Below are 27,202 nucleotides of genomic sequence, written 5' to 3' on the forward strand. Positions count from 1 at the left end.
GTAGTGGGTTACTCTTGTTTGATTGAAGTATATTATAGGGGCTGAAGAGATGCCTCTGAAATTATGAGCTCTTGCTGCTTTGTGGAGGACCCAAATTTGGGTCACAGCAGGAAGTGTATTAACCAGGGTTTCCTAAGGAACAGAATTGATAGAAATATATATTATCTATTTGTCTGTCTGACTGTCTATCTATCTATCTATCTGTCTGTCTGTCTGTCTGTCTGCCTATCTGTTTCTGTATCATCTATCTATCTATCTATCTTAAATTTTTGGAGCCAGAAAAAAAGCCTATTAGAATTCTACCACCAGATCTGCTTCACAGGGACATATTAGGATGCTGTCCACGATCTCAGTTAAGCTGAGAAGTCTATCTTAAAGTTTCACTACAAGCCTCGGCAAGTTCCTTGGTGTTTGTTAGGGCAAAACTACCGTTTCCAAGGGTGTGCCCGTAAGAAAAGCCGAGCTCATAACTCCTGGTTAGTAGCCAGCAGTAGTTGCTGGCGATGTCTGAACAATATCCTGAAGAGGAAGGGAAAGGCCCTAGTGATTCACATTTACAACTTAAGACAGACCTCAGACCTTCTGTCTCCACACGGCTTTGTTCTTACTGCTTGCTGTGAGCCATTTTCTAACGCAAACTGTTCCAAGATGGCTGGGTCCTGGTTGAAAACAAAACCTTGACTCAATTCAACACCATTTTTTTAAAGAAAGAAAACATTCTGGGCTAGTCATGGTGTTACACAGCTGTAATCCCAGTACTTGGGGCAAGGAAAGGACTTGAGGTAGCTGTTCAAAGCCATCCTTTGCTAGAGTAGAAAGTTAGAGGCCAACCTGACCTATAAGAGACTCCCAAAAAGCTAAAGAAAAATATTTTGGGAAAGCTGACAAATGATACTTTGTCAATATCATAGAGATTTCCATTGTTCAACGATTATTTGATGGTGCCTTCAACGGTGAGACATCTTGTTATTCCTATGGCTATGGGAAGAAAAGACAAGACTACCTATAAGACCCGTGATGGTTTAATGCAGTGTGGGAACTTTCAGGCTCTTACTAGGAGTTGTGGATATTGAAACGGAGGAAGAAAATTATATAGAGATAATATAATAGTAAAAGAAAATGCCAACGTGGCCAGTCTGCCTTGATTCATTATTTGACTGGAGGGAGTGGGAGCTCAGGACCCTGAAGTCCCCATTACAGGCAAACATGTATATTTTAACATATATGTTGATTTGGCATTGCTTGTGGGGAAGCTAAAGGATTCTATAGGAAGGTAGCAAAATCAATCCCCACTCTAAGATGCCCCTTGGTATCAACATCCTAAGAACATCAATCAAAGTGTGGTACCCTGCTGCGCCTGCAGGGCGTGGAACCGAAACCGAGCGAAGGATGTCAGGATTGAACACGCATACACCTCTCAAGCTGCGGGTAGAAGAAGCCCTTTATGGAACAGCACCACGGAGGTTTTATACCTAACCCAGCCAGGTGGGCCAACAGATGAAGACCTCATCGCCTGATCCTCCATCAAGGCCAGGGGCAATGTGTGCTCAGGAAGCAGAGTTGGTAAACAACTCTGACACAGCTCTCAGAAGCTCAAATCAAAAGGGCAAGAAAAGGTCACTAGCAGGGAAGAGCAGCTGGAGGCCAGGACTCCAAAGGGTCCCAACAGTACCCAAACCAGATGGTGCCAACAGAGAAAGAGCACACGTCTTAACAATTAGACCAGGTTCTTGCATAGACCTAGATTATCTCTGATAGCACACTCAGTAACATTATTTTGGTAACATTATATCCAAAGAAATTGGTAACATTATATCCACAAAATGTTACTGAGTGACTTGGATCTCTGCTCTCCCGATAAAATGTGGCTAGTTTGTTTGTTTTCTAATCAACTACTAATATCTAGCAGTATATAATGGGGAGGTTAACCCATGGGCAGGTTCCTCTAGGAAACGTCTTACGTGGATTCCATCTTAGGGTCCCACCAGTAGAAAAGAATGTCAAACTAAAAGCATAACTAAACATGTTTCCTAGCCAAAAGGAAATAAGACTGTGTATGTGTGCGCATGTGCACATATGCATTTAAGTAGGGATGGAGGACTTTTGGTGTACAAAATCTTAGGAAATGGTTGAGGGGGAATGAACGGGGTTCAGCTGAAGAAGCTTATGGGTTCAAGTGAGGAAGAAACGGTCACTGCTACCAGAAAGGTGTGAGGTTTCAGTTCAACCTTGGCCATTCAGTGAGGGGGTCCTCTTCAGAGGGGGGATGATAAGAACAGGAGGTGGAAACCGGACAGTCAGCTCTTGGCAGGAGCCCCAAAGCAGCAGTTCTAGAAATAGCCTTGGTTCTCTGGCCAGGAATGCCAGAATGGAGCCCCGGTTTCCCATCTCCTCCTCAGTAAGCAACCTGCCTAGAGGCTCTACGTGTGGGTGGATGTGTGCGTGGGGACTAGACCGCCAGTGCAGACACTGATCCCTTCTGATGGGCAGCTTTGGAACAGCATCTCCAGATTTTCATGGTGAAAGGATATATATGTGTGTGTGTGTGATGTGTGTATAGGGTATGTATGGGACATGTGTATACATACATATACACATACATGTCCCATATATATCCTATACACAAATCATACATACATACACACACATATATGTATTTTGTGTGTGTGTATATATATATATAGATATAGATCCATCTCAATTTCAGTCAATCTCTTAAATGATTTTAAGGTTACCTCTTCAGAGGAGACAGTGTTAGAGTAGCAATAAAAAAGCCGTTAAAGGGAAATATGTGGCCAAGAAAACAGAAGCTTTGGCCCGAGTGGAGCCCTGGCATTCCAGCTGGGCAGGAATGAACTAGCTATGGGCCCACTCCTCTGGAATGCAACACTGCCCCAGGAAAGCTGCTGCTTCTTTAGCCCCGTTAGAGAGGAAGAATAATTATCCCTTTAATGAGATACTCTACTTTTCCTTCCCAGAGTTTCTGCCCCTAACACCATCACAGAACTTGTTGCTTTGTAAGCCTGCCTGCTTTTCTGAATTACTTAGGAAAATGTAACTTTCCTTTTCTTTGTATTTCTTTTCTAAGCATGTTTTTCCCTAACATGTTAGATGCCCTTATTTTTCCTCTAAAGCCTGCCTCCTCACCATGTGCCTGCCTACTATTGCTTGGCTAACTTTTTAGCTAGCTTAGCTCATGCAGCATGATTTTATTTTATTTTTTCTTCTCTTTTCTCTTTTCTTCCTTGAGACAGTTGCCTGGATTTACAGCTTGCTTCTCCTGGGGTGTCTTTCGTGTAGACGCTAATAAAGTTGTCCTCAAGTGTCAAAAACCAAACCAAACCAATACAAACACAAACTTGGCCATTTAGTAGGGCCTTAAGGAACAACCTGGATGCTATGGACAGTCGAGGGCAGGTAGTAGGAACAGTAAGCAGTCCAATCGGACTTCGAAACTGTCTGTGTAAGGGTGGAGTGGGGCCTGAGCCATGTGACTGAGACTATTCTAAAGTTTGTGCCATTACTGTGGGAAGCATTCAAGGCCGAGCCAGATTAGTCTCTAGTTGTGAACCAGCGGGCACTGCTACATCCAGAAACTCCCAAGTTGACATAATTTGTTTCAAACAGATGGATCCTAAGCCCAGAAGTTTAGCTTTTGGTTGAGTATTGTCTGTGCCAGTGAGTCTCAGTTGAAGGTAATTTTGTACTGGCATCTTTCCAAAATTTCCAGTCATTTCTGGCTATGGCTGTGAGTGTTACTGCCATCTGGTGTTTGGTAGTCAGGACTGCAGCTTCACTTTCTATAGAAAGTTTTCCTACCTGAAAGCGCCAAGTATAATGTGTCTTGATTCTCTGAACTCTTGGTGTTTCGAGGAAATGGATCAAGTTATTTGTACCTAGAAATTTTAGGTCATTTATTCTACTTCTTAAAGCCATAAAGGAGATCATTCAGGCACATCTGACCCAATAATGCCCAGAACAACCTTGTGCCAAAACAATTAAAATCTGCTCTAGGACCTATGTAAACATAGGTCACACAGGGGAAAGTAGCAGTTCAATCGAAATAGTCTTTGAAAACAGTAGTTTGAGTAATTTCTCAATGAATTTTTTCTGTCCACCTCACCCACACTGTATTATGTATTACAGATTATATTCTAGAGTTTTGTTGCATTGTTTTTGTTTTTCCAAAACAGGGTTTCTTTGTGTAACAGTCCTGGCTATCCTGGAACTTGTTCTGTAGACCGGGTTGGCCTCGAACTCACAGAGATCCACCTGCCTCTGCCTCCCAAGTGCTGGGATTAAAGGCATGTGCCACCACTGCCTGGCACATTCCTAGAGTTTTAAAGTAGACAATATGGAGACAGGGAGATGTAATAAAGAGAAAACATTAAAATATTCTCATTTCTGCCGGGGGAAGACTACACAGTGGCTAAGAGGATGAACCCCCAAGCTGCCCAGGAGTGCCCGTGTCAAAGGGAAATTCAGGCACTTCACTTTCAGGAGCCCCTGATAGCCTTTAACTAGATACTGAACAAAGTGGGCTGCAGCGCACAACACCTGTCTGCGCTCTACACCTGTCTGCGCTCTACAGTTCACGAGCTTCGGGCAAGGGGCTGGAGGTTGAAACACACAAAGACACACACAGAGAGACAAAAACATGGACCTCTAGTCACTGGTAAGAAGCCCTCTATTCAATAGCACCATGGAGGCTTATATACCCAACTGTCAGGTGGGCCAACAGGTGAAAACCTTATCCTTTGATCCTCAAGGCCAAGGCCGTGAAGCAGAGCTGGTAAACAACTTTGACACAGCTTTCAGTAACTCAAATCAGAAGGAAAGTAAAGATCTCTAGCAGGGAAGAGCAGCTGGAGGCCAGGACTCCAAATGGTCCCAACAGTGGGCTAGTCCACAACAGAGTGGTCCCTTCATGACCAGATGACACCTTGTGTCATGACACTAGGTCCTTAAGCACAGGCGCTGTTTACCTGCCAAAAGACATCTTTACTTATGAATGCAGCTATTAGCAAGGCCTGAATCTAGTTTCCTAAGACCTGACTGTATGCAGATCAGTGGTTCTCAATCTTCCTAATGATGTGACCCTCTAATACAGTTCCTCATGTTGAGGTGACCCCTCAACCATAAAATTATTTCACTGCTGTTTCATAACTATAATTTTGAATCATAATGTAAATATCTGATATGCAGGGTATCTGGTGTGACCCCTGTGAAAGGGTCATCCACTCCAGGGCTTGCTGCCCACATGGTGAGAAGCACTGCTGTAAATAGCCCATATCATTTGAGCCGGCAGAGGGCTCTCTTAAGCAACAAGTTGTAGCTCCTGACTGTTCCACTGGATGGGGATAGAACACTGCTGTGTTTAAAGTTTGAGTAATCATAGAGGTCGGTAAGTCGTTCACTTGAGACCTTCAGAATAAGCGCAAGGTAAAACAGTAGGAGTGAGCCCCCTTCCCACATCTTTATAGGAGGTAGGTAATGGCAGTTAGGAAGCTGGCTGGTGGTTAGATGAGGAGTCAGGGCAAGTTTTTTTTTTTAATTAATTTATTTTACATCGTGACTGAAGTTTCCCCTTCCTCTTCTCCTCCCAGTTCCTCCCCCCTCCCTCCTCTCTGTACCCCCCCCCCACCCTATTCACTCCTCCTCCTCCTCTTCTAATCAGAAAAGGGCAGGTCTCGTGAACATCAACAAAACATGGCCTATCAAGTTACAGGGAGACTAAGTCCCTCCCCATGTACTAAGGCTGGGCAAGACAACACAGCAGGAGGAATAGAGTCCTAAAAGCTGTCGAAAGAGTCAGAGACAGGCCCTGCTCCTACTGCTAGGAGTCCCACAAGAAGACCAAGCTACACAACTGTCACATATATGCAGAAGGCCTAGGTTAGTTCCATGCAGGCTCCCTGGCTGGCACTTCAGTCTCTGCGAGCTGTTTTGTCTGAAGAAAGTCCTCCTAAGACTGAACATCTGAGTTTAAAGAGGAAGGGTTGTTCGGCCTCAGGAGATCTAGCAGTAGGTAGAAGGCACTGAGGGAATCTGCGAGTCAACTTACCTGAGCAGTTAGGTTTATGAATCTGATTGTTGCAGTATCTTGACATGCTCGTCAGACATTTTAATCAGGATGAAAAGAAAATGGGTAGGCTTGAGAGCCATTCTAGAATGGGAGCAGCGTACAATAGGAGTACAGAAGGTCAGTTTCTTTCCTCTTGTAGCTGGGTGCTATCAAGTGAAGCTCCTGAATGTCCATAACAAGGATCCTACAGTCACCTCATCTTCAGGTGCTGTAGCTTGGGTCTCCTAGTCGGCCCCGTCTTTTCACTCAGGAATCATAAGGCTTACATACAGACATAGAGCCGTAGGATTGATTCCATCTTTGCCTGGAGTGGCTGATGTACCTAAACTGGCAAAGTCCTCTTGTTTCTGTTGTGAAACCTCTACCATTCAGGCTGCGGTTGCATCTCCTGTCAGATCTCTCCTCACAGACAACCTCTGCGTTCACAACACCTACATTGATGCCATCAGCATTTGCCAGGCAATGTGGGATGGCAAAAATCATTTCCTTCTCAGACACAGAAAATGTTGCTTTAGTTTCTTGCTCTGCTGTTGTTACAATGTAACCTAATGACACTAAACCACAATAATCATACGGAGATTATGGCATATACCCAGGACCAGATGCTTAATAAATCCTAAAAGATTATGCAAATCCAAGATGCATTAATGTATTCAATATATCTTCAGGGACAGCTGGATGCAGGGCACAGTGAAAAGTTCAAACAGTGTCCCTGTTGAAAGTGCTTCAAGATGTAGTCATACACAATGGTTTTCTGAATACCACCCAGTGGCTCAGGAAACAACAGCAAGAATTGACGAATGGCATTGCATCAAATTTAAAAGACTTCCGGATGGCAAAGAAATAATCAACAGAGTGATGAGACAGGCTAGAGAATGGGAAAAGAGGTTTGCTAGTTATTTATCCTCACATGAATCCCCCTGTCAAAGGGATTGATGTGTAGAATATAGAAAAAATTCAGAGCCAAATGGTGGCGCATGCCTTTAATCCCAGCATTTGGGAGGCAGAGGCAGGTGGATCTCAGTGAGTTTGAAACCAGCCTCTGGATCTACAGAGCGAGTTCCAGGATAGCCAAAGCTGTGACACAGAGAACCCTGTCCTGAAAATCTGAAATAAAAAAAATCAGAAAATGGATACCAAAACAAATGATCTGATAATAAATGAGCTTGCAATTGCACAAAAAGTTCTCAATAGAAGTACAAATGGCCAACAAGTAGAGTGAAAAGATATTTATCCTTAGCTATCATGGAAATGCAAATGACACGTAGGTTGAGATAGCATGTCCCCCCAGTCAGAATGGCTGTCATCAAGACCACAAACAAATGTCGGTGAAGATGCTGGAGGAAACTGAACACGCTGCATTATTGATAAGAACGTAAATTGGACACATTGAAATCCATTGTCTGCTCTAATAAGAATGCTTTACAGTCCCAACCTCCATGTGTCTTATAATATTCTTTTAGACAGCCAATAAATGAATCCTGGTGAAGAGGCTGGGAAGGAAAAACAGTTCAGCATAGGATAGAGTAGACGAGATGAGATTGTTTCATTCAGTGTGTGATAGTTGAAGTGAGGCCTGAATGAAGTATCAAGCGGAACCATGAGAATGTCTGGGAAACATTTTAGGAAACTTGAGGGAGGATCTAAGGGAGGACACTTACAGATGGGATCCCTGCCCAAGGAGATGTAATGGATGGACTAGTTTTAGAACTTCCTGAACACGTGCTGGCCTTCTGGCCACATGTCATCATTTCGTTCTGACCATACTTGACCAGCCCAACTTTTAGGTCCATGTTGTATATGATCCTCTAGGAGAAAGTTAAGGCTTTCACGCCACAGCTCACAACTTGAAGATGGCAACCTGGTGATTCTAAGCAGGCCTAACCCTGACTAGCTTCCAGATGCAGAACCTCCTCAGGGAGCAATGAGGCAGGAGTCCTTGAAGGCTTGGCCCGTGTAGGCTTATGACAGGACCATGTCGAGGTAGGACCAGAGGGACTGTTACTCTCCTTGTATTTGCCCATTGCCTGGACATCTGAACTGTGTGCCCATCCCATTTCTTTTATTTATTAAAAAACCTGTCGTGACCCCCTTTGGGGGGCTTGTGCAGGTGTTTATATGGGATTTGTGCTAGATAAATGGAGCTAATGCTGTGGGCTTTCAGCTTTCAGAGGCATTGCTCATGGTGTTTTCATTTCGGGGTCCTTAAGTGTATGAATTCAAGCATCATATTTCTGCTCTTTGGGGGACAGTTCACAGTTTCTATTACACAATTCGCGCCACGCTGGCCTCTCTTGTCAGCCGTGACCTCAACCCGTGGTGTTTGTCTTTTTTGTACTACATAGCTACCAATAGGGAAAAAGTCACCGTTTCAGGGCAAAAAGAAATGAGAAGGAACTAAAGCTTTCCCTAGAATGTAGGGAGCATTGGGCCTTACAGGGTAAGTCTTGTGTTTTCTTACCAGGCACAGAAAGAATAGCGCCTCTCCTCCTTGCTCTTCTGTTTACGTGCCAGCTGGAAGGAAACAACGAGCTGTATTTTCTCTTGCTGGGAATTCTTCTGAATTCTCTTATGAATCTGCAAGACACACCTTTTTCACACTTCTCATCCACAGCGACTTCGGGCCTTTCTTTCTCCAAATGCTAACAGCCGAAGAATTAGGAACTCACAAGGGAACAAAACATATGGCAAAGGCTAGAAGGCAGCCAGGACGACAGGAGACCCAGCAGCATAGCCAGGGCTCTGAGGAAACACCTGGTTCAGATTACAGACCTATTACTTAATTGGACATAACTCTTGAGTTTAAACAGAACACAATTCAGTTCAGCCTCCAGGTGTTTGTGATTAGGTCATGCCCTAAAAGACCATTCGGCTTGTCTCCCCTCTTGGAAGTAGCTGTGTGAGGTTTTTCTTTTCTTTCAAAGCTGTTCTAGAGACATCAACTGATACACAAAGTCACTGTCAAGCATTTTTGACACTTAGCAATAAATAAATAAACAACACAAAAGATTATAATAAATAAAGTGACAGTAGTTTCTTTGGAGCCTGGAGATTTTTGCTTTAAGCATTCAAAGGTAGGCGTGGTACATGCGGTAACAAAGGATGTTTACTTTTGTTTTACCAGGAAAAAGAGGATGGGCACATTGGGAAAAGTGGGCATGACTTTCTTTCTATGCTCTAAGAACGGTTTGTAAGTGCTCCCTGAAATCAGACTTGAAAATAGCCCTCTCTTATATAGATTTTCATGTATAAATGGCTCATATCACAATTTACTTTCCAAGTTATTTCTCTCTGTGTAGATGTGTATATGCGTGACCTTAAACATACATCACACACACACACACACACACACACACACACACACACACACACACACACACACAATGGTTATGGCTTGCAAATCGAAAGACTTCATGTTTGAGTAAAGATAATCTGGGGTTGTGATTTTTTTTTTTTGGTTTTTTCGAGATAGGGTTTCTCTGTGGCTTTGGAGCCTGTCCTGGAACTAGCTCTGTCGACCAGGCTGGTCTTGAACTCACAGAGATCCGCCTGCCTCTGCCTCCCGAGTGCTGGGATTAAAGGCGTGCGCCACCATCGCCCGGCTCTGGGGTTGTGATTTAAGAGGGTCTTTTTTGAGAGCCCAGAGGAGAGCCCCAGCCCATGCAGAAGGAAAGTTGCCATTTTTCCTGCAGTTGTTTTAGTTGAAAATCCATGTGTAGCAAAAACAGGGAAGCAATCGTAGACACCATCTTTTCTCATTGCTATGACACGACGCCTAATAAAAGCAACCCAAAGGAAGAAGAGTTTAGTTGCTTATAGTTTGAGGTTATATTGTAATCCATCATGGTGAAGAAGGCACGGTGGCAGGAGCAGGAGGTAGTAGGGGCATAAGGTGTCAGTCAGGAAGCAGAGAGAGATGACTGCTACATGAACCCCACCCCATAGAATTGTGTCACCACCTTTAGGGTATCCCAGCATCCACATGGTGGCTCTCAACTGCCAGGACTCCAGTACCAGGGGATCTTATGCCCTCTTCAGGCCTCTAAGAGTACCCAAGCATGCACATGGCGCACAGACATGCATGCAGACAGAACACCCTTACATATATAGTGATGATGATGATGATGGTGATGATGATGCATTATCGGAGAGATACTGAAAACGTCATAAATATCTTCTTATTTCTTACCTCTGGGGAAAGTGTTTTGGCTTTCTTTTAAAAATATAATACTTTTATTCTTTTTCTTTTCTTGGTTTTACAGATTTAGGATTTAGGGAGTTGGTGATAGTTGTTATTTGGGAGGTTGGTAGAAAGGATAATTAATTTGCAAGTGCTGGGTTTTTTAAGTAATTTTTTTAAATTAAAAAAACCCTCTTTTATTTGGTCTAGTATATTTGAGAGAAAATTGGAATCCCAACAGTGGATACTGAGATTTTAATCAGAGATCTCATTCTTCTGGTTCACTGTGACAATTTGAAGTAAAAATTTCAAGAGTAAAAACATAACAACATTAAGGTTTAAAGAGAATACAGAGGTAGCTGAAGTCTGTAAAATGCATGGAGCTATGAGAATGTCCACGGTGGTTACTGTTAAGCCTGAAGTGAGAAGTTTTCAGAGAACCACTATGCCTTTCACAACTGCTTAGGCTGAGCGGTAATTCTTTCAGGAGTTATAGGTTTGTACAAATGAGCTAATTTAAATAAGCCACACAAAGAGAGCCTTGTATCTTTGCCCCCACACATTTTAAGCCTTGGGTGCTAACTTGAGTATTTCCTGTGACAATATGACCGTCTTTGAAGTAATTAAATGTTCCAAGTATTTGATGTCTCTTTACTCTTTTTTTTCCTCTGATTTGATTACAAGACCCTTAAAGCAGAGAATTTTAGAGTTCCTTTTTTTTGATTAAACAGAAGGTCAATTAGAATGCTTCTGGTTTGGGGGATTTTCTACTATATCCAAAATGCCCACCACTGCTAAAATCTAATTTTCAAATTCATTTTTCTAGCCCACAGTGGCAAATAGAACTCTGTAAGGATAGAACTGTTTCATAATCTACACTATTGGTTACGGCAGTCCTTAGCTACAGGAGGCTGTTGAACACTCAAAATGTGACTGGTGCAGGGGAGGAGCAGAATGTAAATTTCATTAATTTGATTGAAGTGAAACCTAAGCAGCTGCGTGTGGCTAGTGGCCACTCTTTGGGACACAGCATTTCTTTCAAGTTTCAGATTTAGTATGGACACGAATCTGGGAACAATGCTGACTTCCATTTGAAATTACTTGACATATGTCATAAATAGTTTTGAGTGCCGACTGAGTCTGTGAGCCTGGTGTCAGAAATGTTTCCTTTGGGCTTCCTGACTCGCCTTTAGGGAGAGGTGTGGTGACGTGGGATGTGTCACTCCATACATTTGTGTGAAGATGGTCTTGCTAGCAGAGACCCTGCTAGCCAAGAACAGGCTTGTTTTAACCTGACCTTGCGGCCTGGCTGTGGGAGGCACATCATACACTGTACTGAGCCTTCAGGGTGAGTGCTACTTTAATTGGCTATGAGTCTTTGGTGGAAAAATTGAACAGATCTTCACAAATTCTCAATCCTTTGTTCCTCCGTGCTTTACCAAGCTGTCATGTGACAATTCTATACACCGTAATGTTTTGATGCATGCATGTATCACATTGTTTTGATGCCTGAATATATTGCAGTATTTTGATGGATGCATGCATGTATTGTGGAATGATTATCATCTCACAAGGTTATTATGTGTGTATTTATGTATGTGCATGTTTTTGTTTGTGAGTGGAGGCCAGAAACCAATCTTGGGTGTGTTGTTGCTCTTCAGGAACTGTCTGCCTTTTCTAGAGACATGATCTCTCACTGGCTTTGAGCTTGCCAAGTAGACTAGGTTGGGTGGCCTGTGAACCCCAGAGATCTGTCTGTTTTTACCTCCCAAGCACTGGGATCACAAGTACGTACCATACCTGCAATTTTGGGTGGGTTCTGAGGATCAAACTCAGGTCCTTGGCATTTCATCGAGCTCAGTTTACCAACTGAGCCTCATCATATCAAATGCAGTATTAATTCTAGTCACATGCTGTGCATTGGGCCCCAAGAACTTAATATCACAAACTGTGGGCCTCTGACCTACATTTCTGTATTTCTTCCCTTCCAGTCCTTAGTAACTAACCCTTTAATCTCAATTTCTATAAGCGAGATCATGCAGTACTTGTCTTTTTATGTCTGTCTTTCTTCATTTGTGCAATGTTTTCCAGCTTTATCCATACTGTAAACAGTAGCAGGGCGTCTTCCCCTTGGAAGGCTCTGAGTCATTCTGTGTTGTGTGTGTATGTTGCGTTTTCATCATCCATCCACTTGTTGTTGGAAACCTGAATTGATTCCATGTTATGGCTATTGTGCACAGTAAGTACTACAGTAAGCATCAGTATGTTGGTGTGTTTTTCCTATGATGAATTCATTTGGTTTTGCTATATACCAAGGATCGAGAGAGTGGGGTCATGTGGTAATTCTATTTTTAGTTTTTAAAAATAACTTTCATCCTGTTTTCTATGGTGCCTAGATCAGTTTGCTTCCCACCTACAGTATATGAACATTCTCCTTTCCCACATTCTTTTCAACAATTCCCTGTGCTTTGACTTTGATAGTATACACCTAATAGGTGTAAGGTGATGTCATATTGTGGTTTTGATTTTCATTTCTCTGACTAGTGATGGTGAGCATTTCTTCCTGTACCTGCAAGCCATTTGCATGTTTCCTTTGGAAAAATGTCTATTCATATCCTTTGTCCATTATTTTAATGGAAAAGTAGCCTGAAATAGGAAAAATGTTTTAAAAATGAAGGTAGTGTTTAATATCTAAAATAAACATGGAACTGATTCAAGTCAATAAAAAAGACCTCAAAAATCTGATTTTACAGTAGTCAAAGGATCAACTTTTTCTTCTGTTTTTTTTTAAGGTATCTTATCTTCTGGAAGGGGGCAGCATGGCACATGAAGACTTCTGTGGGCATGTTGGTAAAATGAACCCAGGAGACCTACAGGTATGGCCATGACAGTGGCTTGCTGACCGGTTAACATTCTTACATGGTGTATGTTTGATCTTACCTATGTCCAGGACGCTAACCCTTCCTCCAGTTCCCTCATACTCATACCTTGAGCTCTGCTGTCTTAGTTTCTTTTCTGTTGCTATGACAGAATACCCCAACACAAACCCCTTAAAGGAGAAAGAGTTGTTTTTAGTTCACAGTTCATGGTGTTCCCTGGGAAATCAAGAGTCTCTTTTGTTAGTTTTCAGTCTCATTGATAAAGAATTAAAAACCAGACTCAGATGGAAGCTTGAGACAATTTATTAGCATTTAAGAGAAAAACAACAGTGCAGGCAAGCTGTGAAACTTAGCAGCTGTCAACAAGATGGAGATGGAGAAGTCATGTCTTTGTGAGTTTGGGTCTAAGAAAGTCAGCATGTTGAGCAAAGTTTAGCATGTTGGCAAGGAGCTGCATGTTCGAAGGGGAGAGGCACTTCAGAGAAAAAGTGAGAAAGTCTAGAGTATCAGGGAAAGCATGCGTAGGCTTTTGGTCAGTATTTAAATAAGAGACAGAAGGGAAAAAAAGGCAAGTTACACTTTCTGAGTTACAATTCAAAAAGTGGGCAAGCTCAGAAGTGAAGATCTCTAAACATTTTACTAGAGGAGGTATTTCTGTAGTGGATAATTATTCCTTCTACCTCCTTAGCCTATCTTCTGGTGGGTTAGCTATCTTGAGGGGTGGTCTTGTGGCAACGTGACTGACAGGTCCAGTTGGATTAATTCTTTTATTTTGTTTTATTATTTTTATAAACAATCTTGCTGTGGGATAATGCTCTTGTACACTGTAAAGATTTGTCACTCATATTAGTTTAATAAAATGCTGATTGGCCAGTAGCCAGACAGGAAGCATAGGTGGGGTGACCAGACTAAGAGAATTCTGGGAAGAGGAAAGGTAGAGTCAGTCACCATCCAGATGCAAAAGAAGCAAGATGAGAATTCCTCACTGAAAAGATATCAAGCCAGATATAGATAAGAATTATGAGTTAAGTTGTAAGAGCTAGTTAATAATAAGCCTGAGCTAAAAGGCCAAGCAGTTTATAATTAATATAAACCTCTGTGTGTTTCTTTGGGACTGAATGACTGCAGGAGTGGGTATGACAGAAACTTCTACCTGTACAATCTTGTTTTTATTTTAGATACAGTTGAATTAATTCTTAAGGGAGGAGAAACAGTGTGTAATTTTCCAATCTTTAAGGACAGTCAGAATGCCATGTCTCTATCTAAGGCCAAGGGTAGAATTCAGACACATTCTTTTGATGAGAATAAGTAGATTTCCCTGAAACCTCCCTTTTGTCGTATAGTATTTTACATTTGAAGAAGATGCAAAGCTGATGCTTTTCTTTTTGCAGTATTTCCAGGGAATAGGTGATTGGGGGCCAAAGCTGACCATAAGGGAGGAATCTCTTCAGTGTTTTCCAAGGGTTCCAATGCCAGTCTAGCTACATAACAAAGGTATAGTTCATCATGGCAGGGAAGTCAAAGCCCCAGGAGCTGCTTATATCACATCCATAACCAGAAATAGAGAGCAAAGAATGCATGCTGGTGCTCAGCTCACTTTCGTTCCATTCCATACCGTTCAGGATTCCCTGCAATAATAATAATAATAATAGCCCTGCCTCAGTCGAGATGATATTACTAATCAATTAAATACATCAAGGTAACCCCCGACAGACATGCGCAGAGGCATGTCTTCCAGGTGATTCCAGATTCTATCAAGCTGAGAACATTAGCCTTCATACCCCCCTTTCTGTGTTTTCTTTTGTTCTGCCTGGAAACCAACACAGACATCCCTTGTTCTGTTTTCATGTTTTCCTTGATTCCTCAATCAAATTTTTTTTGCAGGGCTGGGGATCAAATGCAATCTTTAAGATATTTTTATTTCATTTATTCGTTCATATGTCATGTATAGTCCTCAGAGGATAACTTGTGGGAATTGATTCTCTCCTTCTACCCAGTGAATCCCAAGGACCAAACTCAGGTTGGCAGGCTTGGCACCTGCTGAGCCACCTCAGTTTTGTAGACCTGCCCCCCATCACTTTTTAGTGCTTACCCAGTCTTTGTTTTGTTGTTGTTTTGTTTGTTTTTACTTTTCTCAAAGTGTAATCAAGAGTTACTGTCCCAAGTCACTGAAGCCATAGTTGGTCTATCTGTATCCACCTCTTCAACCTGGATTGAAGCTGTTCAGGCAGTGATCCTTTATGATGTCCCTACTGCCAAATTCAGCAGTTGAATTTTATTTCAATTTTATCCTTTCTAGACTTAGGTTCTGTGCTTATGAAAATTCATTATTTATGTTAAAGTTTATTTGCAGGGTTTGGTGTGGTCACTTTTGTTAGTAACCCAAGGTCAGGCAAGGTGACTCATACCTTTAATCCCAGCACTCAAGAGGCAGAGGTAGGTGGATCTCTGTGAGCTCAAAATCAGCCTGATTTACTTAGTGAGTTACGGGGTATTTCCTCTCTGGGAATTGTACTCGGTGGCAGGAAATTGACTTTCCCATGGCTCTGCTTCCTCCTCAGAAACAATCCTATGATAACTCTTTGCTAATTTCAGGATAATCCTGAAGATTTATCCCAACTGCACATCTCCCTGTTGGGTTGGCTAGGCCTGTAATGTAACTACATTGCTGACTGCCATCTCTCTTGCCCAGTCCTGCTTTGCCCTTCTTAAGTCAAATCATACCCCAGCATTATCTGACTGCTTCTCCTTATCTTGGAGCTCAATCTGAAACTCAGGGCTATCACAGAGGACCCTTTCACTTGGAGGCATTCAATTCTGGTGCTTTAATTTGGCTTTGGAAACTTGAAAGAGCCCCAGGAGCTGTGGTAGACATTTGTTATTTCTTGAGATGTCCAGACACTCGGATTGTGGTACCTGTTGGATGGCTCACTATGCCACAGTGGTGTGATTGTGATGTGTGCAGACTCGTTGGGAGCTGTGTTCCATTTGGCTTCTCATTCTGGTCTTTGCAGTGGATGACTGCAGGCCGGGGCATTCTGCATGCAGAGATGCCCTGCTCAGAGGAGCCCGCCCACGGCTTACAGCTGTGGGTGAATCTGAGAAGCTCAGAAAAGATGGTGGAGCCTCGGTACCAGGAACTGAAAAGTGGAGAGATCCCGAAACCCACCAAGGATGGTGTGACAGTCGCTGTCATTTCAGGAGAAGCCTTGGGAGTAAAGGTAAGTCTTGCCTGTTGTGTGTCTCCGGAACATGAGGTATCCGGTGACATCCGGGAGGATGTAGCTTCATTATCATTGTTTATCATTGTATGTGTCCCAGCGGATGGACTTGCTTCAGAGATATCAGGATAAGTGTAATGTAAGGGGACCCAGAAATGTTTTGCTGTGTATAAACTCGTAGAGTTGGAACGCATGCCAGAAGTTCCGTTCAAATGAAGAGTTTGAAAAGCAGTTTTCTAGGTGTATCTTAATGTGTGTTCACATTTACCCTAATTCCTGCTTTTTAAGTCCACTTTAATACTGCAGAATCACTGCTTTTAAGACACAAACAAAAGCCAGGATCCATTTCACTCCATAAAGATTCATGCAAATAATAAATGTCCCACTTAGTATGCAAGAAAAGCACATGGTAGCACTGCAGGGTTTTAAGACAAAAGTAACTGTTGGGGCTGGAGAGATGGCTCAGCAGTTAAGACGTATTTACTGCTCTTGCAGAGGACCTGGATTTGGTTTTTAGCACTCACTTGGAAACATAACCACCTATAACTCCAGCATCAGAGGTTCTGACCCCCCTCTTCTGGCCTCCATGGGTACTCATTCACAAATGCAGACACACACATAAATAAAAAAATAAAATCTTAAAGTATAAATCAAAATTGGCTCTTTATTTAACTTATATGGACACGCTCTGTATATATATATATATTTTTACTGAGACTTGGGTTTAGGTCTTGCTGTTTGGGTCAGGGTCTTCCTTTTTAATGAAATAAATATCAATTTAGGAAGTAGGTATGACAAGCACTTTAGTAAATGCATGCTGGGAAGGCTAGGATCCACCTAGCAGCCAGCCCGTGCTTAATGGTGAGCTTAGTCCCAGAAGCTAGTAGATGGGGGAACCTAGAAGCTGACCCTGAGATGCAGATTCCTGTGCACATGGTTTACAGGAAGCGCTCCTCGAGAGACAGTAAAGAGAACCTGGACAAAGTAGGAAGGATGCTAACCAGGGCCACTGTCTCAGGCAAAGACTGGAAGAGAGGGCCTTTTAGCAGACCTCACTGGGGATCTTTCAGGATCAGCATGTCGCAGAGTTGTTCTGACCCACCCGGGGCAAGATATTAGGCTTTTCATGCTCCCTCGACTAACACGCATTCATTTGGCCCTTGATTCTTTAGTGGAGGGTAAAAGTAGCCAAGGGAATGTGTTAAGGGGCCTGGAGGTGTGGCACCCGGTAATGCGAGCCTCGGAATACTGTAACCTGCGATGCTGTTCTCCCAGTGAGCAGCTAGCACTTGAGACTCTTTTAACGAGCAACCTAAGTGTTCTAGTTTCATCTTTGTACTGACCAAAAGCAACTTAGAGAAAGAAAAGGTTGATTTCAGTTAGCAGGGTCACACTTCATCACTGATGGAAATCAGGGAAGGAAACTGGGCGGGAACTTAATTGGAAAAGCTGCGGAGAAACACTGTTTGCTGGCTTCCTCGGGGGTCATGCTTAGCTCGCTGCTTTACACAGCCTTGATGTGGGAGTGTCATATCAATCTGTTGATTTCCTTGGTTAAGCAATAAAGAAACTGCTAGGCCCATTGGATAGGCCCACCCTTAGGTGGGTGGAGTAAACAGAACAGAATGCCGGGAGGAAGAGGAAGTGAGGTCAGACTCCACAGCGCTCTTCTCGGGAGCAGACGTCCGCCATGCTCCCGGCTCCTGGGCAGACACATGCGATGAAGCTCTGAAGCTCCGACCCAAGATGGACTTAGGCTAGAATCTTCCCGGTAAGACCGGTGCTACACAGATGATAAGAAATGGGCTAGTCCAGGTGCAAGAGTTAGCCTAGAAGAGGCTAGATAGAGATGGGTCAAGCAGTGATTAAAAGAATACAGTGTCCGTGTAATTATTTGGGGCATAAGCTAGCCGAGCCAGGCGGCTGGGGTGTTTGGGGACGCAACCCTGCCGCCGCTCCCCTTATTACTACACAGCCTGGGAGCACCTTTCTAGAGAATGGTGCTGCCCTTGGTGGGCTGGGCCCTTCTGCATCAATTGACAATCAAGACAGTCTCCCACATACATGCCTATAGGCCAGTGTGACTCAGGCAATTTCTCAGCTGAATTTCCCTTCCTGGGTGACACTAGGCTGTGTAAAGTTGATGGTTGCAGCTACCTATGACATTTGGTAAATTTTTTATTATTTTATGCGCATGTGCACATAATGGCTTGCCAGTGGCTATTGACTAGTCCAGCTCGGTGCATACATTGCATAATTACCAGGTGGGCTTGGATTACTGCCTGGGACACACTAGTTTTTGTTTACTCTTCATTGTAACCACAGTTCTAGATTTAAGACACACATTGGTATATGTTTGCTTTTACTTGTGTTTCAGGTGCACACAGAAATGATCGAAGGAATATAAAACAAGGTTTGCTCTTAGTTAAGCATAAGTGACTACAGTTTGCCGCCCTGTAGTGTAGCTGGAAATGATTTTTCTGTGCGTTTCTGTGACTGATTTGTTTCTATTGATCAAGCATGGAGCCTTCCCTTTTCAGCTCTTTTGAAGTTTCCCTACCTTCATTTTGCCAGGGACAGTTAAGACCTTTGTGAATTCTTCTGATGAAAGGCCAGAGAACATCACTGAGGTGCACCAGACTTGCTACAGCTAAACTTTGTTCTGTTACTGATTTCCAGAACTCTAGAGTTCTAGGGACATTCATTCAAGGGACACTGAGGTGGATGTTGAAGAGTAGGAGACACAAGATGCTGTTGGAGTCTACTAGAATTGTCTTGGAGTTTCCATTTAGGATACAGGTGTGCTGACACACAGCTGTAATCCCAACATTAGGTAGGCTAACACGGGAGGATCTTGAGTTTGAGACCAGGCTGGTTTACATAGTGATATTCTATCTAACCCTCTATCCCAAAGAATTTGTCTCTGTATCAAAAGGGAGAAATCAAACTGGTGATTTAATAAATAAAGCTTGCAATAGCATAAATTCATGAAGTTTGCAACTGGAGTTGGTTCCAGTTATAGGTAGAAGGACGTTTTAAAGCACACCTAGCAGACCATGTGATGTTGCAATTGCAACCCAGGCTTAGGGGATAGAAGTAATGTTTTAACTTTGTGAAATGATGTCTTGGTAGCTGCTGGCTTCACCTATTTCATTTTGTTGAGTAAAATTTCTGAAGCAAATGATATTCTCCAAGGGAAACAATCAGTCTTTATTTTGAGAGCTTTGTAATGAGGGCCTATTGGAACCTTGAGCAGCATGAGTTTCTAGAAGCACTGTGGGGCCCAGGTTTCCTGTATGGATTCTGGAGACAGACAGATGAGACAAGACTAGCTGTGTGGGCTGTGTGGGGTTAAGGAAATAGCTTGATTTCTGTGCAAGTCAGTTTTGTAAACACTACATAAGTGGTAGCTGTTGGTATTATTAATTTGACTGTTTTAAGTCTACTTGGGTGGAAATTGGGTGGAGATTTATGTGTGTCACCCATGCTAAAGAGATTGTTTTGCCATTTTGGAAAAGGTAACCAATCTACTTTGCAGTAAGGGTGAGAGTCATTGCAGAAATGAGGGCTATTGGCCATTTCTTTGTGGGTCTGCTAAGGGACCGAGTTTTGCACATTGCGTCCTCTCACCAAGGAATGATTCAGTCTTAAATGGTCTAGAGCTACCGTAAAGAAGTACTAAAGGTAATTTTGCATCTGGAAGATTATTTGAGACTGGAGAGATGGCTCAGTGGGTCAGAACAGGAACTGCTCTTTACAGTGGAACTCTGCTTTGGGGATTCTCGGTACCCACATCCGGTGATTCACAACTGCCTGTGACTCTAGCTCCAGGAGATCCAGTGCCCTCTTCTGGTCTCCAAGGGCACATGCACTCACATGCGCATGTCCACATGCACGCACGCGCGTGCGCGCGCGCACACACACACACACACACACACACACACACACACACACAAATATACAAAGTTAAAATCAAAAAAAGAAGATAACCTGAAATGATTACAAAGTGATGCTCAGAATATGCCTTACTTAGATTGATCTACTTCTAACCAACATAGGCCCACCACCAACTTCCCTTGCTACAGCTAAACTTTCTGGAAAATAGATTTGGTGACCACTACAATGCATTTGACTTTAATATTCAAATGAATTGCCTGACAGATTTCAACAATGTACAGATTGTGGTGTAGCAGATCTGCAGTGAAATCGGAGATTACACAGTTCAAACAGCCTTCTGAATGGTTCTATGCTGTAGCCCAGGAACCGCCCTGTAGTTTCTATAATGGACCTGGCATCCAGGGCAGGGGAAAATGCTCATCCTTAGGAAGTCTGGTTTGGCCCTTGTAGATGGTGCTAAATGGTTCAATCCAGTGACTTCTAGCAAATCCTACTTAATTATTCTAGACTTGAATACTTACTTATATCTACATAAAAGGGCGAGGAGTGCCTATGTAGGATGCTATAATTGAGTACTTACTTATATCTACAAAAAAGGGCGAGGAGTGCCTATGTAGGATGCTGTAAGCTTTACAATTAGCATAGCCATCTGTTAATATGTCCAAAGGTAACTGTGTCACTTTTCCCAGGTTGTATATTTCTAAGCATTTATGCAGCCCTTGAAATGCCACAGCCAGTTCTGAGCAAGATTCTGCCAGGACAACACAGTCTGAAGTCAATGTTGAAATGGGAGAGAAGAAAAATGGGATAGTTTGAATAGTTTCTGTCACTTTTGAGAAGACACAATTGCATGTTTGCTCCATGAGAGTATGCAGTTTTCCAAAGCCCATTCCATCCTTATCAGCCAGCCAATCCGCTGTATTTATTGCCAGCTCTTTCTGGAACACAATGCTGCTCCCCCTCAATGCCGCCATTTGACTCCCGCTGCTCTACATTCCGTCATGTCAAAAACAAATCTTGAGGAGGTCAGAGAAAGACAATCTGGAGCCAGATGGCCAGGGTGCAAGGTTAGCTCCAGTACTGAAATGTATTGGAGAATTTATTGAAAGTGGCTGAGCCTCAGTCTTCTAATCTGTAAAATGGAGATGGCCATGGTGACTCCATTAGAGAGTCTTTAGGGGAGTAAACCAATTATATACCCCCCTCCTTGTGTGTGCGTGTGTTGGCAAAGAGTATGGAAGTCCTATGTGGTCCTATATATGCTATTTTCAGGCCCTTTCTAAAACCATAGATAATGTTCATGTGGCCAACAGATACAATATAAAAATAATCTTCTGTTGGATGGGCAAACTTATGTAATCATGGGCCAACTGGCTCCATTAAAAAAATCCAGTTACCAAAGGAAATTTGCTAAATATCTAACACAATTTATTCCACTCACTTTGCATTCTATCTATGGTTCCATTTCAGAGGAAATTGACTTCATGGATTCTATTCTGTGCTGTTGCCGGGGAGCTCTTCACTTTACCTGCCTGAGCTGGCTTTTGTCCCCTTAGTGATGTGGGCAGTGTTGTTCCTCCATGGACAGCTGCTTTTTCCTTCCCAAACTCAAGAGAATGAGTTTACCAAGTAGCATTTTAGAAGTGATTACTCCTGGGAGACGGGAAGCATATGCATGGCCATTTTTTGGCCTTTATTGAGTCCAGCAAGTTTTAGGAGTGAAGATCTTCAAATAAGAAAAATGGATACAATTGTAAACAAGCTAAAAAAAATAGTATACTATTCAATGTCAAATTAGCTCTTGTAAACCAGGCTGGCCTCGAACTCATGGAAGTCCGCCTATGTCTGCCTCCCAAGTGCTGGGATTAAAGTGGGATTAAAGGTGTGTGCCACCACCGCCCATTACTAGAGAACTACTGTCTCGAAAGACCAAACCAAAACATAACAAAACAAAAACCAAAGCCAGGCAGTGGTGGCACATGCCTGTAGTCCCAACATTCAGAGGCAGAGGCAGGCAGAGCTCTGTGAGTTCGAGGCCAGCCTGGTTTACAAGAGCTAGTTCCAGGACAGCTAGGACTGTTACACCGAGAACCCCTGGCTCAAAAAAACAAACTAAACCCAACAAAATCCATATCAAATTAAGTATCAGATAGACAATTAAAAAGTAAATGTCCACTTTTGAGCTGTTTCTGCAAGCCTAATATGACAATCATTTTAGTAATCCAAAACTTATTTTAAAGATTGATTTTTATTTTTAGTTATGTATATGCATGCGTGTCTGGACAGAAGTGTGTGCATGTGAGTGCAGGGGCCCATGGAGGCCAGAAAAGGGTGTTAGATCCTCTGGAGCTGCAGTTGCAGGAAATTGTAAGCTGCCTAAGCTGGGTGCTGGGAATTGAACTTGGTTCTCTGCAAGAGCAGTACTTGCTCTTGACTGCTGAGCCATCTTTCACCAGCCCTGCTGTTTTCTGTTTGTTTATCTGTTTTTGTCCCAGTGACTTCTGGCAAACCCTGCTTAATATTCTAGACCTTTAGTGATACAAATTTTGACTCCTTTTGCTAATTCCTTTCTTTTGTTAGTTTTTATTTACAATGATTATATTTTTAGGATATAAGTTAATTAGGTCGTATGATAATTACTTTAAAACTTTACCTTAAATAATCACAACCAGTATCTTGAATTCTGGCTGAATTTCTCTTCTGAAATGTAAAGAAGTGTACTGTGTAGGTGGGGCAAGAGATGAAAAGAATTGTTTGGAAGGGCCAGAGAGCTGCCTGGTATTCTGTTGACACAGAGGAAGTGAGGAAACATGTTACCATGGAGAAAAAAATTATTCAATTGTGCTATAGAAAATGAATTTTGGAAGCTCACTATTTTCTTCAGCTTGTTACTGCTCAACAGGAGCCAACTCAACATCCTCCCCTTTGGTGCAGTCCTCCCAGCTGTCACAGTCGAGAAGCATCTTGACTTCTGTACAGATTCACACAGTTGTCCTATCTTCACAACTCAGCAAAGTTTGGGACATTTTATTTACGTCTTCCATTTCTCTAGGATCTCCATTCAGCCGTTAGGTACCTGTTTTGCGTACATTGCTTATGACGTGAATGGCATGTGACCACTTGCCTCAACAGAGCTCACAGAATAGGGCGTAAAAAGGGGCCAGCAATAACAGAAGTGTAATATTCCATGGGAAAACAATAAGGGGGCCATATATAAAAGTTGATCTCGGTGAGTTCGAGGTTAACCTGGTCTACAGAGCGAGTTCCAGGAGAGTCAAAGCTTCACAGAGAAACCCTGTCTCAAAACAAACACAAACAACCCCCCCCCCAAAACACCAAACAAATAAAAAAGTTTCCTGATTAGTGAGAGAAAGGGAACCTAAATTCAACCCCAAAACCCCACATAAAAACACTAGGTAGAGTGCTACATTCCTGTAATTCCAGAACTAGGAGGTGGAGACAAACTAATCCCTGGGTCTCATTGGTGAGCCAGCGAGGTCTGTTTGGCAAACCTTGAGATCCAGGGAGAGATTCTGATTCAAGAAATCAGGTAGATGATAGCTGAAGAGTGATGACATCTGAGATTGACCTCTGGCCTCCAGAAGCACACATTAGCATGTGCACCTCCCCTACATGAGGGCACTCATGTGAAAACACACCAAAAATAAGTGGGAGCTAAGAGAGGAAAATGGAAAACTACTTGGGACAGTAATCGGGGTTATATAGCCAACCGGGTGTTGATAGATAGATAGCAAAATATCATCAAATTGAAATTGATTGGGGAGTCGAAACAACCGAAATTGAGAACGAAAAGCCCCATTGAGGCAGTCAGCTGGAGTTCTCCACAGAGTCCCCGGTAGTGAAGTCTCCCCTTAGGTGAGGCTTCTGAGTAAAAAAACAAAGAGCGACACAGGGCTAACATCATTGAATTGGGTGCTCGCAAAATCCAGCATAACCTGACTGGATTCAAAATTGAGTTTTCTCTCCACGGATGAGGATCTCATGGGAATTTTTTGACTTCTCTTTCCCACTGTAGACACTTACATATCGTGGAATAAACAATAGCAACCTCTGTTGGAGATCATCTCACTCCTAGCTCTACTCAGGGACACAGCGATTTTAATACCCTCAGCTGCTTGCAGTTTTCCCCTCTCCCCATGACAGAGCCAGTGGAACAGCCTGACTCAAGAGGGGGCAGGATTGGAGGGTACTTGACATAACTTGCTTGGATCTGAAGTTGGGGAAAGGCAGCCCCACGTCCCAATTTCTCAGTGGCTTCCAACAGTACACAACAATTTACCAATGCAATACAGGTCACACTCAGAGTTTGAATAACTGACCTCGAGGTTCAGGTGGATGTGATCCTCAGCATCTCTGTATAGGCCTGTTTCATTTCTGATACCATGAAGCTATGTTTTTTTTCCATAGAAGTAGCTCAAAGTAGTCCAGGTGGTCCCTGCTGATGCTCATCCTCACTCCACAGACAATGAACACTTGACTTTGATTTGGTGTGGAGAATAGGCAAAACTAGGCTGCTGGTATTTTTAGTAAATAAGAGGACACCAAAGAAATGCACCCAGCGACTTCAAAGAACTTGACTTATGGTAGGCAGCCATAGTTGGCACGCCATGTGGAGTTAGGAATGTTCAAATAAACAAATGCTCAAGATCTGTTCAAATCAGCTGTACAAAAGGTTACTCTTGCCCAGGGCAACCCACTCACTCCAGAAATACCATTGTTGGTGTGCACTAAGGGTGCCAGATGTTCTTATTTCTTCAAGATGCCCCTGCTGACCTAATCACCTAGAGAGTGCATTCCACCAGTGTTGACAAGCCCTGTTCCACCAGCAACAGATAGGTAGGTTTATTTTAAGCCAGAAGTTACATTCCGAGCCATTCATATGTCCTTGGTCCTACTGGTGAGGATTATAAATGTGCAAGGAAATTTAGGCTAGAAACCTAATAAATGCTATGAAGAACCAAGATAATCACCTTTCATAAAGGTGAGTGGATATGTTATCATATCATTGTGCTCATTCCTATCGCTGTCAAGGCTTGTATTTTAAGGATGTAATAAGTCTTTCCTCAGGAGCATATTAAATATTTTTCATCTACAGTCAAAAAATACAGGGCAGCTTTGAAAAGTTGTTTTCAGGCTCCTGCATGATACTTAAAAAGCTGAGGTGTATGCTACTATATAAAGCTAAGTGAATAGTTATGAGCATAGCATTTTATTTTGATCAGAGTACATTGTCAATTGATTGACAAACATACTAAATGTGATCAGTCAAATTCAGTGCCAGACAGAATGCTGTTTTCTTGAAGCATTAGACTTTAATGATACATTGTTTATACCTTAATCAGTCTTAACAATTACTCCTATGGATCGGGAATAAGCACCTCAAATATTTTAAAAATCCAGCTCCAATGCGCTGTAAAGCACTGAAGTTGCTACTGTATTTTTATGAAGAGGAGCATGTTGTGGTTGTAAAACCTGCAGGGAGTCCTTTTCAGCATCGGCTGCAGATCCAGGGGTGTTCTTTTAGCTTAGAAAAATGAGAGGAGGAAAAAGAACACATCTGCCATTCTCGGAAGGTCTTCCAAAATTATCCATGGGAAATGAAAAAGGATTCCCCAAAAAAATACACCAAGCGCTCAGCTAGCATGTGCTATGGGGCTACTGTATAAGCTTTGTGAAGGTGCTGGGAGACGGGGAAAGGTGACAAAGTCAAGGAGCTGGAAGGGCGCACTGGATGGGCCAGACACGTCTACTGCTGAGATGAGTCTACTGTGATGCTCTTGCAGACTCGTGACTAGAGTTCATGGGAATGCAGATTAGGGGGCTCAGACCAATGTAAGGGTCAAGCAAGGCAGGACAAAGTCAAAAAGAGAATGCTGTCCTGGCAGACAAGTATGGGAGGGGCTGGGGAGATAGCTCAGGTGTTAAAGTGCTTGCTGGGCAAGCCTAAGGACCTGAGTTTGATCTCCCATTACTCAAAACAAACAAACTGGGCATGAGGCTCGAGAGGTGGTGTGGCAGTTAAGAGTGCATACTCCTCTTGCAGGGGTTCGGTTCCCAGTACCCATGTTGGGAAGTTTGCAACCACTTGCAAATCCAGCTCCAGGGGGATTGTATAACACCTTCCCCCAATAAAAATGGATCTTCAAAAGAAATGTACCTTTAATCCCAGCACTGAGAAGGCAGAGGCAGGAGGATCCACGGGATTTTGCTGGTCAGTCAATTTAGCTGGATTAGTGAGCTCTAGTTTCAGTGAGACCCCCTGTCTCACAAAATAATGTGGGAGGCAGTTAAGGAAGACACCCAGCGTTGACCTCTGACCTCCGCATGCATGCTTAGACATCCACACCCTCGCAAACTTGGAAGCACACACACACACATGAAGACACACACGTGGCATCCTTGCTTTCATACACAGGATGGGGCAGCACAATGAAGGATGCCTCTGTACCACATGTGAGACAGTGCTAAACTAATGCTCAGAATACACGTTTGTTGTTTTAAGCATGAAAAAAGGTTACATTATAATCTTTTGCTTCCTGGGCAATTTGCTTTTATGTGTATGAGAGTCTTTCAGGTTGAGAGTAGAGCTATTCCACACGGGGTACAGCATAAGTTGATTGATGTCTAGCTTGTCCAGGATCATTGGGGACGAGAACAATGAAAGTTCACCTTTCTCTTGAAATATTAAAAGTCCCCTGTTCTCTTTCCATATAAACAATCAGGATTAGCATTATGATGCGCAGAAGGTTTTTTTTTTCTTGGACCAACTATAAATAGTAACTCAAGAGATCTCAATGTTTCTTTTTAAAGAGAAGGCAATCTGAGGTCTGCAGCCAGACTCTTTCCTCTCCAGCCTTCAAATACCTGAGTCTGGTTCATTTTCGTCTCGTCTTTACTCTAGGCCATGAATGTTGGCTTC

General features: G+C 42.8%; 1 protein-coding gene across 2 annotated transcripts in view; it reads left to right on the plus strand.

Annotated features, from left to right (window-relative positions):
• The window catches only part of Pir (pirin), a 90,336-nt gene that overhangs the window by 17,106 nt on the left and 46,028 nt on the right, over positions 1-27,202 (plus strand). The window contains exons 4-5 of one of the 2 annotated variants that reach the window (XM_075958159.1): positions 13,058-13,141; positions 16,159-16,365. In XM_075958159.1, coding sequence (XP_075814274.1) covers positions 13,058-13,141; positions 16,159-16,365 — 291 coding nt within the window. Of the gene's footprint in view, positions 1-13,057; positions 13,142-16,158; positions 16,377-27,202 lie in introns of both variants that reach the window. The other variant, XM_075958160.1, reaches the window with a different exon arrangement.

This window comes from Microtus pennsylvanicus, chromosome X (assembly GCF_037038515.1).
Source record: "Microtus pennsylvanicus isolate mMicPen1 chromosome X, mMicPen1.hap1, whole genome shotgun sequence".
Classification (NCBI taxonomy): domain Eukaryota; kingdom Metazoa; phylum Chordata; class Mammalia; order Rodentia; family Cricetidae; genus Microtus; species Microtus pennsylvanicus.